Source organism: Tiliqua scincoides, chromosome 6 (genome assembly GCF_035046505.1).
Source record: "Tiliqua scincoides isolate rTilSci1 chromosome 6, rTilSci1.hap2, whole genome shotgun sequence".
In the NCBI taxonomy this organism is placed as follows: domain Eukaryota; kingdom Metazoa; phylum Chordata; class Lepidosauria; order Squamata; family Scincidae; genus Tiliqua; species Tiliqua scincoides.
In genome coordinates this window covers 68,899,177-68,911,309 of record NC_089826.1, presented here as the reverse complement: position 1 = coordinate 68,911,309, position 12,133 = coordinate 68,899,177, and the positions used below count along the sequence as shown (strand labels likewise).

The 12,133-nt window shown below is 44.8% G+C and overlaps 1 protein-coding gene across 1 annotated transcript in view; it reads right to left on the bottom strand.

Annotated features, from left to right (window-relative positions):
* The window catches only part of GABRA2 (gamma-aminobutyric acid type A receptor subunit alpha2), an 89,436-nt gene that overhangs the window by 16,357 nt on the left and 60,946 nt on the right, over positions 1-12,133 (bottom strand). The window contains exons 4-5 of the mRNA XM_066631750.1: positions 6,181-6,401; positions 3,686-3,768 (exon numbers count right to left, since the gene is read on the bottom strand). Of these exons, the coding sequence (XP_066487847.1) occupies positions 3,686-3,768; positions 6,181-6,401 (304 nt within the window). The remainder of the gene's footprint in view (positions 1-3,685; positions 3,769-6,180; positions 6,402-12,133) is intronic.

Genomic DNA, 12,133 nt, shown 5'->3' with positions numbered 1-12,133 from the left:
AGATAATGTGCGTTGAAAATTATAAATTTCCCAACTTTGGGAAAGAGCATGCATGGGGAAGTGCAAGATGCACTCAAGCATCACCACGTTCCAGGTTCTTAAAGTTTATTTATTTTACTTTACTGTCCCGTGCTTTATTTCCCTGGGCACTCAAAGTGGCTCACATGCAGAGTTCACATGCAGAACAAGAATAAGCAGTGGGGGAGTGCATTACTGAATACGGGGAGTAGGAAAATAAAACAGAACTTGCCTTGGAGCTCAGCATAGCTTGAAGATAGGAGCAGCTCTGCAGGAACAGGATGAAACTGACAGGGGATGCTATCAGCAGAGACTGCAGGGGAGGAGCCCTGGAAGGTTGAGAATTAATCTCCAAGTGAGTGCTAGCCTTGTGTGTGCGTATGCGATGCTTGGAAGACTTGTTCAACTGTCAACTTTGAAGAACTAAGAACTGTTGATCCACTTTAACTAGCTCAGGCTCTTCAAGCAGTGTCAACTCTGGAGTATCTCACTGTTCCAAATAATGGGGTATAGAGTTGTTTCCATGGATGAACTGCAGTGCTCGGCCAGCAGAACCCTGAAGAGCCCTTACCAAAGTGATGCATGTCGTGTCTAAATCCCCACTTGTGCATGTTACTAATGCTTGACCCATTATATAGGTAATACGGCATTTCTGGGTTTCACTGCCACTGCTGGCAAACAAGAGTAAGTGAAAAACTTAGGGGAAAAAAATCCATTTTTTTACTTACCCATGTTTGGCAGCAGCGAAACCCAGAAGTGCTGTACTAACAGAACTACAGGTCCCCTTAAGGGAGTAGCACCCTGACCAAAAATGTGCATGCCTGTCTTGGGGGGTCATGACCCCCAGGTTGAGAACCACTGTGTTCAATCTAAGTCTGCCTCTGTTGTCCAGTGCCCATTTGTTGCTCTTGAGTAGCCTCCAGCCTTTGCTGCTTGACATCAGGTCATGTAGCCTGACAGACTACTGCAATTTATGTTCCTGTGGCTTCATTGTAGGGCATGATGGTTCCTGAAAGACATCAGATTACGCCTTCTGAAATGCTTTCAACATTGAGGTCTCAGTGTCGCCTGGTGGGAGGCTGCAGGTGGAGAGGGTTGAAAATTCATCCTGCTGGCTCTTAGGCTTTACAGCAGCTGCAGTATTCTGCTGCACACAGTAGCGCCAGGGAGAACATTTAACCCAGTGGCATAGCTTACCACTGATGGTGGTAAGTATTGCAGGCGCTGCAGTGCACCATGTAACTGGCCCTCCTCCTCGTAATCGAAGCAATTCTGGGCAGTGACAGTGTGAGAGAGGGGCAGGTTACACAGCATGTTGCAGCATCTGCAATACTTACTGCACCACTGTCCCGTAGCTACGGTACTGATCATGTGTTCCGTACAAATGGAGCCAGCTTCTCACAAAACTACATCATATTTCTTTCAAACCCAAATAACTATGTGCCCTTCTTAAAATGCTTCCTAAGGAGATTTACCTTTTTCTCACACTTTGCAGAGGTTTTGAAGCCTGTGCTTATGACCTCTCCAGGGACAGTCAATGGTAAATGATCTCATTTCCAGACTGAAGACCTTCCTGGGGGTGACTGCTCTCTCACAGGACTATAAAAACCCTTTCTTAATGTCAATTCCTGTTTTGGATTTTCAGCATACTCAGGAGATCTGGGTGGAAAGGAGTGACGTAGCAACAAAAGATGTCTCTGCCATTACATGTTACGATATAGCCTTTGTTGGACAATAGTAAAGCTAAGTAGCTGCAGAAACCCCTGTCACAGGACAAATAGTAGAAAGGGGGAGGACTTGTAAAAAAGATACTGAATCACCCAGAAAGATACCTTGGGCTTGCTTTTTGGAGCAGGCATGGGCCATTTGCTTATTTCACATCTAATTATTGATGTGGATCCCAACCCCTGTTCCTGGGAAGAATGCCAAATCTCCTAGGGGAGAATGCCCTCCTAGGACTTGTGGCAGCTCAAGAGGTGGCACAAGTCTGAGGAGACCCATAGAGGCCAGCAGTCCTTACCCGGAGGTAAGAGGAAATGTTTCCCCTTACATCTGACTGAGCCACTTATGGCCCCTATCCTTGCCTGTTCCAGCGTAGGATAGGATTGCGCCCTAAGTCTTTTAGGAAAAAAAGACTTTTTTAGGAAAAAAAAGACTTACGCTTTTTTTTTGTAAAACTGGAAGTGACTTTTTAATGCCTTATAATGCCTTACAAGGCATTAATGCCTTCTGAAAAAAACAGAAGTCACCTTTTTTTTTTTTTTTTTTGCGCTCTCAGTCTGAGCTTGGCAAAGGTTGCAGGCAGATGAATACAGCCTCTGCTGGGCTCAAAAGACCCTCCAGAGGGGGTGCATGGAGTGGCCAGAGACTTGATCTGCAGATAAGTGAAACTGTGGATATGGGATCTGCGGATATGAGGCCTCCCCTTTATTCTGGGGCTCCCAGCACTGAGGTGCTGAATGTAATGCAATGTAGTGGAATGAATTTTTTCCATTACACTGCATTACATTCAGTACCTCTAGTGGCTGAATGCAGTATGCGAGGAGACCCAGAAGTACTACTTTTAAGCTATTGTTAGCCTTGAGATTCTAGGTTTCACCCAGCAAAGGTAAAAAAAAATGCAATTTTGGTGCTTTTCTTTTTTCCTTTTTCAATGCATTTAAATGGTGACCCTGGTGAGGATTTAACTCACCATGAATGCCAGATACTGAAGCTGCACCTGTACATTCACATTTCCACCAGATCAATTAAAATTAAGCATGGAATCACACCAGTCTTCTCTCATACCACTTTGTGCAAATGTATTTCTATTTTTCTATCTTTTCTTTGATAATAAAAGAAATCAGAGCAATATCTGGTGATGCTACTAAAGAAGCAAATTTATTAACATTATTTAAAATCTTGTCTAGAATCCTGCAGAACTACAAGATTTTATAGCTTGAAACAAGCAACCATGTTAACATTGCATGAATAATAATACTTTGTGCAAAGTAAAAATTAGACAGACAGACAGACAGACAGACAGATGATGTATCCCATATGTATTTCATTATCGTGAGCCACCCCACTCCTCAGATCAGCCTATCTGTTGATTTTAGGTGCAATTCTGACAGGCCTATTGTTCTCAGGGCATCTTACTTGTATGTACAAATATAACACCGAAAATTTTTTACTGAGGCTGTTAAGTTTACAGCTTTCCTTTACCTGGGATAGAACATTAAAAGAAACTTCATGTTAGCCTATCTAGGAACTACACCCATATGATTTTAAAAATATATTTTCTTCTATATTTCATTTCACTCTGTGTACACTATATCATGCACTATACTTATTCTGGTGCTGGATTAATGACTGTGTGTTGCTCTCCTACCATAACTGTTTAATAAACTTATTGGTTAATAAATGGTATTACACTGGGGGAAAGCTGCAAGTAAGTTTGTGATGAATTAGGCCATAATATCATCAGAAAAATGAACCCAGGGAGTTAGCTAATATGTTCAAAAACAGAAGCACTGGAAAAAGAAAATGAAAAAGCTCAGAATATATAATGCAGCACAATATTGCTGAAGCATACATAAATCTGAGCAAGTTCAAGTGAAACAATGAGATGTTGAACTACATAAGATATTTACTAGCTAGAGGCTGCACTTTTAGCCATGTTACTTACAGCTGCCAAATTTCAATGGGCATGAATGAGCATCCATAGGGAAGTCTTCTAAGTGCATCGGACACTCTGCCTGGACTGTAAGCCTAGAAGGCAAAAGACCACTATATACTTAAGTCTGCTACTGAGAGGGCACGAAAGTCAGTTCTACAAAAAATTAACTTAGGCTGCAATCTTATACATGCTTTCTTGAGAGTAAGCCCCACTGAAAACAATAGAACTTTCCCGAGTAGACACGCATAGGATTGAGCCTAAGTTCATGATTACCTAAGAAAATAACTGCAATTAAAGTAAACTAATTACAAACTATATTTGTTATATTTGATTCTGTACAATACACGATATGGCGAAGCCATTGAGTGAAACTATTGATTGTGAAGCTGGAGGTTATCTATGGCCCAGTGGGCCTTGGCACCAGCAGAGCATGTGTTCTGCTAGTGGTAAACGGTGCAAAGCACCTGTAAAGCATGCTCTGGCAGTGTGCAGAGTAGCACACTGCCTGAGCATCAGCAAGAAGGCCAGAGCCTTCCTGTGTGCATCAAGGAACTGCTGACCACCCGCCAGAGCAGGTAAACCAGTGTGGGAGTCAGGGCGTAGTGGAGGATGAACAAGGGTGGGAATGGGGGCAGGGAGGCTGAGGAGGGGTGGATCCAGCAGTGAAGGTGCATGCCGGATCCTCTGTGGACAGCCTCCTTGCTCCCTTTCTCTCCTTCGATTTGTGCCAGCAAAATAGTTGGTGCATGTCCAAGAAGACCCACTGCGGAGCCCCTTTCCCTTCTGAAGACTCTTGATCTGCTCCATCTGCAGGATACAGTGGGGCCATTTTTAGTGCAGCTGCACCAGCAGAGAGAAAACATAGGATTGGGCTGCTAGTAACATTCAGAAGTACAGTCAGTTCACTTTATATACGAATTGCTATCTGCTGATTTGCTTATCTGAGAGGGGCGGAATTGCTACCTTCTCTCTTTATCCATGCCTCTTCTCTCATTATCCACTATGTAGAGACCTTCCAGAGGCTGCAGGGACCTTCAGAAAGGTTCCTGTGACCAGCCCAGACCCCTTTAAAATGGCCCATGGAAATTTCTGCCAGTCATTTTAAAGGGGTCTGCACTGGTTGTGGGTGCCATTCTGAAGGTTTCAGCAGCCTCTGGAAGGTCTCTGCAGCATTCCAAGAAATTTTGGCACTTCCTCCTGCTCTCTGCTGGCTTCCTGAGGGTCTCTGCTGAATTCTTCTGATGGCAGGGAAGGTACATCTTCCCTCCCTAGGGTACCCTTTGTACCTAACGCCATTGACCTAATGGGCTCAAGGGTTCACTATCCGAAGGGGTTTCCAGGAACATAACCCTAGGGGATAACGAGAACTGACTGTATATGCCACATAAACTTGGAGTGTTTCTAGAGGAAGTATATAAAGCACTTGTTTTCATACTCTGGGAAAACCAATAATCAATTTGGTATTAGTGCTTGAACCAAAAATAAGCAATAAGTGAATCAAGGCAGAAACAAATCTTGAATAATGTTGTGAAAAGCACTGTCATTTGTTTTAGATTAATCATCCTTTCAAAATAGCAACATACTACATTTACCAACTGCTGAGCTTATACCATTTCAAGTGTAACAAACTTCTGGCCATTTCTAACAGGACTCTGTAATATATGAATCTATAGCTTATATTGTGTACTAGTAAAATATCACTCAATTACAATGACTTGGATATATGAGTCTAAAGCAGTGGTCCCCAATGTTTTGGAGCTCACGGACCACTAAGGCATTACCTGGAACTGTTGTGGACCGCAGGCTGGGTTGTCAGATCGCCACCCTCACTGGTGGTCCATCTCCCAAGCACTCCCCATGAACTATCAAAAAGGATGGAGAATGAACCATCCACAGCTGACACTTTAGTGGCTGTGGGTAGTTTGTTCTCTCCCTCTTGGGTAGTCCATAGGAGATTACTTGCTTGGCATAGTAGGTATGTGCAAGCTCTTGGTTTTAGAGGTAAGCTGCCTCTGATTGCCAGATGCAGGGAAGGGCACCAGGACGTAGGTTGTGCCTGTTGTCTTATGTGTTCCCTGGGGCATTTGGTGGGCCACTGTGAGATACAGGAAGCTGGACTAGATGGGCCTTCGGCCTGATCCAGCGGGGCTCTTCTTATGTTCTTAAGGCATTGGAAGTGATCAAAGGTGATTTTTTTTCCTGAAACCTCATGGACCACTTCTCAGGGTCTCATGGACCACCTGTGGTCCATGGGCCACAGGTTTGGAACCAGTGGTCTAAAGGGAAGGGCTTTACATTGCTGCGATCCTAGAAGGGGCACAGTTCAATACCGCTGAGGAAAAATTGGGTTGTTTTGTGCTCTGGGAGCCTGTTTACCATACAAAGCTTCAGAAAAACGTAGCATTGCTATGGTAAGAGAGGGAGCAAGAGGGCTCATAATAGCTTGAAACTAAAGAGCTAAGCAGGCCATTATGACAGTGATACAAAAAGAGAAAAGTGTGTACCTCATGGTATATAAGAGCGTTCCATCATCTTGGATTCGTAGTAGTTTATTTGGCATTGTCATGTTATGAGCTACTGACTTCTTTCCATTGTGGAAGAACGTATCCGGAGTCCAGATTTTGCTGGCCATTAAATTGTTCAATCGGAGAATATTCATTGGACCTTTAAACTTTAACCTTTCATCTTTCCATTTTTGGCGGAAAAACACATCTATAGTGTACTCCTGCAGCAGAAAAAATAAAAGTGATTAAACATGTTTAATCATCTGTCTATTTAAATACAGAAACAGTAACACCTCGCCCACTATTAGAACAACCCAATCCTATGCATTTTTACTTGGAAATAAATTCCACTGTGTTCGATGAAGTTTATGCAAATATAAGAGTACGTATGATTGCAACCTGAGAAAGATAAGGAGAGGAAAAATCTTTAATTAAATATAGTACAAAACAACAGTCTCAGGGTTATATTACATTGCAAAGAGCTTACTGGTTATAATGCTTCCCAAAGATGTTGTCATCTAAACTTTGATAAGCTTCTAAGGTCATAAGAACATAAGAACAGCCCCACTGGATCAGGCCATAGGCCCATCTAGTCCAGCTTCCTGTATCTCACAGCGGCCCACCAAATGCCCCAGGGAGCACACCAGATAACAAGAGACCTCGTCCTGGTGCTCTCCCCTACATCTGGCATTCTGACTTAACCCATTCCTAAAATCAGGAGGTTGCGCATACACATCATGGCTTGTACCCCATAATGGATTTTTCCTCCAGAAACTCGTCCAATCCCCTTTTAAAGGCATCTAGGCTAGACGCCAGCACCACATCCTGTGGCAAGGAGTTCCACAGACTGACCACGCGCTGAGTAAAGAAATATTTTCTTTTGTCTGTCCTAACCCGCCCAACACTCAATTTTAGTGGATGTCCCCTGGTTCTGGTATTATGTGAGAGTGTAAAGAGCATCTCCCTATCCACTCTGTCCATCCCCTGCATAATTTTGTATGTCTCAATCATGTCCCCCCTCAAGCGTCTCTTTTCTAGGCTGAAGAGGCCCAAACGCCGTAGCCTTTCCTCATAAGGAAGGTGCCCCAGCCCCGTAATCAGCTTAGTCGCTCTCTTTTGCACCTTTTCCATTTCCACTATGTCTTTTTTGAGATGCGGCGACCAGAACTGGACACAATACTCCAGGTGTGGCCTTACCATAGATTTGTACAATGGCATTATAATACTAACCGTTTTGTTCTCAATACCCTTCCTAATGATCCCAAGCATAGAATTGGCCTTCTTCACTGCCACCGCACATTGGGTCGACACTTTCATCGACCTGTCCACCACCACCCCAAGATCTCTCTCCTGATCTGTCACAGACAGCTCAGAACCCATCAGCCTATATCTAAAGTTTTGATTTTTTGCCCCAATGTGCATGACTTTACACTTACTGACATTGAAGCGCATCTGCCATTTTGCTGCCCATTCTGCCAGTCTGGAGAGATCCTTCTGGAGCTCCTCACAATCACTTCTGGTCTTTACCACTCGGAAAAGTTTGGTGTCGTCTGCAAACTTAGCCACTTCACTGCTCAACCCTGTCTCCAGGTCATTTATGAAGAGGTTGAAAAGCACCGGTCCCAGGACAGATCCTTGGGGCACACCGCTTTTCACCTCTCTCCATTGTGAAAATTGCCCATTGACACCCACTCTCTGCTTCCTGGCCTCCAACCAGTTCTCAATCCACGAGAGGACCTGTCCTCTAATTCCCTGACTGTGGAGTTTTTTCAGTAGCCTTTGGTGAGGGACCGTGTCAAATGCCTTCTGAAAGTCCAGATATATAATGTCCACGGGTTCTCCCGCATCCACATGCCTGTTGACCTTTTCAAAGAATTCTATAAGGTTTGTGAGGCAAGACTTACCCTTACAGAAGCCATGCTGACTCTCCCTCAGCAAGGCCTGTTCGTCTATGTGTTTTGAGATCCTATCTTTGATGAGGCATTCCACCATCTTACCCGGTATGGATGTTAGGCTGACCGGCCTATAGTTTCCCGGGTCCCCCCTCTTTCCCTTTTTAAAAATAGGCGTGACATTTGCTATCCTCCAATCTTCTGGTACCGTGGCTGTTTTGAGGGACAAGTTGCATACCTTAGTCAAGAGATCTGCAACTTCATTCTTCAATTCCTTAATAACCCTTGGGTGTATGCCATCAGGGCCCGGTGACTTATTGATCTTTAATTTATCAATGAGGTCTGAAACATCTTCTCTTTTAACCTCTATCTGACTTAACTCCTCGGTCAGGAGGGACCGTTCGGGCAGCGGTATCTGCCGGAGGTCTTCTGCCGTGAAGACAGATGCAAAGAACTCATTTAATTTCTCTGCCATCTCTAAGTCTCCTTTTATCTCCCCTTTCCCTCCCTCACCATCCAGAGGGCCAACCGCTTCTCTGGCGGGTTTCCTGCTTCTAACATATTTGAAGAAGCTTTTATTATTCCCCTTAATGTTGCTGGCCATGCGTTCCTCATAGTCTCGCTTGGCCTCCCCTATCACCTTCTTACATTTCTTTTGCCACAGTTTATGTTCCTTTTTATTCTCTTCATTAGGGCAAGACTTCCATTTACGGAAGGAAGCTTCCTTGCCCTTCACAGCCTCTCTAACTTGGCTGGTTAGCCATGCGGGCACTCTCCTGGATTTAGTGGAACCCTTCTTTCTTTGCGGTATACACCTCTGCTGGGCCTCTATTACTGTTGTTTTAAGCAGCCTCCATGCACTCTGGAGAGACTGGACTCTTTTTACCCTCCCTTTCAACCTCCTTCTAACCAGCCTCCTCATTTGAGGGAAGTCCGCCCGTCGGAAGTCAAGGGTTTTTGTTAGAGATTTGCCTGGTATTCTTCCCCCAACGTGCACGTCAAAACGGATCGCAGCATGATCACTGTTCCCCAATGGCTCAGTAACGTTTACATCTCTAACCAGGTCCTGCGTACCACACAAAATTAAATCCAGAGTCACCTGTCCTCTGGTGGGCTCCTTGACTAGCTGATCTAAGCCACAGTCATTTAGCACGTCAAGAAATCCGGTTTCCTTATCGTGACCAGAACACAAATTGACCCAGTCAATATGAGGATAATTGAAGTCCCCCATGATTACAACCCTGTCCTTCCTTGTCACCTCCCTGATCTGTTTCCTCATTTCAAGGTCCCCATCAGATTTCTGGTCTGGAGGACGATAGCACGCCCCCAGTATTACATTGCTGCACAAGCCTGGTAATTTAACCCACAGAGATTCTACGGTGGAGTCGGACCCACCTTCAATCTCTACTTTGCTGGATTCTATCCCTTCCTTAACATAAAGGGCCACCCCACCTCCAACACGCCCCTGCCTGTCCCTCCTGTAGAGTTTATAGCCCGGGATTGCGGTATCCCACTGATTCTCCGCATTCCACCAGGTTTCCGTTATGCCCACTATGTCAATATTTTCCCTTGTCACCAGACATTCCAGTTCTCCCACCTTTGCTCGTAGACTTCGGGCATTTGCATAAAAGCATTTATACACGGAATGCCCCAGGATGGGCTGCTTATTTGCTCCTTTGTCCCCGCATCCTCTCATTGTGCCAAACCGTCTATCACATCCCATCACCCTACCTTTCCCAATTTCTTCTCCTACCCTGCCTTTGTCTTGTTGTTCTCTAACCTCCCCATCCTCATCCCATAGGGATGAGGAGTCCTGAACCGGATGCCCCTCGGCTCCTGTCGGCCTTCCCCCAGGGATCAGTTTAAAAGCTGCTCTGCCACCTTTTTAATGTTATGCGCCAGCAGTCTGGTTCCATTCTGGTTCAAATGGAGCCCGTCCCTCTTGTACAGGCCCCGCTTGTCCCAAAACGTTCCCCAGTGCCTAACGAATCTAAACCCCTCCTCCCTACACCACCGTCTCATCCACGCATTGAGACCCCTGATCTCCGCCTGCCTAGCTGGCCCTGCGCGTGGAACAGGTAGCACTTCAGAGAACGCTACCTTTGAGGTCCTGGCTTTCAGCTTCCTGCCTAAAAGCCTAAATTTGGCCTCCAGGACCTCCCAGCTACACTCCCAGTCACACTAGACCTGCATACGAGTTCAAGCTATAGAGGTGTGCTTCAAACCAGAAAAAATATCTCCCTTGCAAAAAGCAACTGTGTATGTTTGGGTGGGGGGGGGGAGTGATCCTGATCAGGACTAGAGTGCATAGGGAGGTTCACTTTTTTCAATTTGTGCTGTTTTCCTGTTGCTTTGGAAGCAACAAGAGGAAAGAGTGGAAAATCCCCTCTCCAGGCCCCTCACTACCAACTAGAATGACATGCACATGGCAGCATCTCTTTCATTTCTAATTGGAAGCACACTTCTATCACTGGCGTAGGTGGGCGGGGGAGGAGATCCATCGGTGTCAGTGTTCCTGGGCAGCATGGCTGGGCATGCCGGTGCCCCCCTAGTTGCACAGTCCAGTTCCACATTGCTCTGTGGGCCACTCGCTGCTTATGATTTAAAAAGCGGAAGCAGTGGGTAGCCCTTGAAGTGCGAAGGCTGCAGCCACCATTGGAACTGTTCTGCACCACTCCAAGGACCTCCTGCCTCCTCCTGGAGAAGGCAGATGACCCTTGGAGCAGCATGCAAACATTCCAATGATAGCAGAAGTAATTGCAGTTAAGTCATCATGTCAGTGCAATTACTTCTGGGGGGGGAGGGTGGCATTTACGCCTAAGGGCAGTACAGTGGCCAGAACTACCACTGACTTCTCTAGCATGCATTTACCTGCACATCTAATTTAACCCTAAGTGGACAACATTTCATAACTGGGAGACAGCTATTGAAAGAACTTTCTCTTCATGAACCAGATGACCTCATTAAGAAGGCATCCCCAGTGTTATTGTGTTCTTCAATGTATTTTGTTTCACAAAAATGAAAAAAATTAATAAAAATTAAAGAAGATCTCTGTGATTGTAATGGAACTCACATGTTTGTAATATTGTGTTTTTAATTTTGCTGCATTCATGAAAAATGGTTGGCAACCTTCAGTCTCGAAAGACTCTGGTATAAGCCTACAGCACCCAGTATTCCCAGGTGGTCTCCCATCTATGTACTAACCAGGCCTGGCTTTGCTTAGCTTCCGAGATCAGACGAGATCAGGCATGTGCAGGGTAACAGTTGCTGCTCTATTTCATGAAAAAGAATTTTTTAAAAAGTAACCTATACATTTACTGTCACATTTTCAGATAGCTATTTAGTTAATTCATTCTATCATAACTACCTGTTCAATTATACAATTTTTAAGAATATTTTTGTGAAAGGTTGATTTAAGCACTAATAGCCCACACTCCAAAACAATTAGAAAAATTATTAAATTCTGCAAAACTAAGTCAGAGTACTGCATATCTTATTTCTCCTCCTCCTTAATCAACATATACACACACTGATGGGCAGCCCAACCACATCATGGTCTTACAATGATGGTTGTGTGATCTGTCAGCATAAGCTGTGTTCTGAAGGTAACAAAGTCACACTCTTGTCAAGCGTTTTGGATCTGCCAACACAAACAGCTGGAAGTTGCATGCACACACACCAGTGGCTCCCAGAAGATAAAGTGGCAGGGGGAGGCAGATCGTGGGAGTATTAGGGTAGAAAGCAGGCCAAATTAAGGGTGGGAGAGGAGATCTCAGTGGCAATGGCACACACCAAGATCCTATACCCCTTTCCCCTGCCCAACATGGCCCCTGAGACTCCTCAGACTTTTGCCTTACCTCTCCTGGGCCATATGGCCATCCAGATACTCATCATTCTGTGTTGGAGTTCTCTTGACAACAGATACTCTGCCTATCTATGAGTTACTGCTCTAAAATAACTTAAATCTGAACATGCATATCCATGGTGAGGGGGAACTTGTTCCCTGGAAATCCGAATTTAATTTATGAATGTTCCGCTTCTGGTTCTTGTTTTGGCAGAGA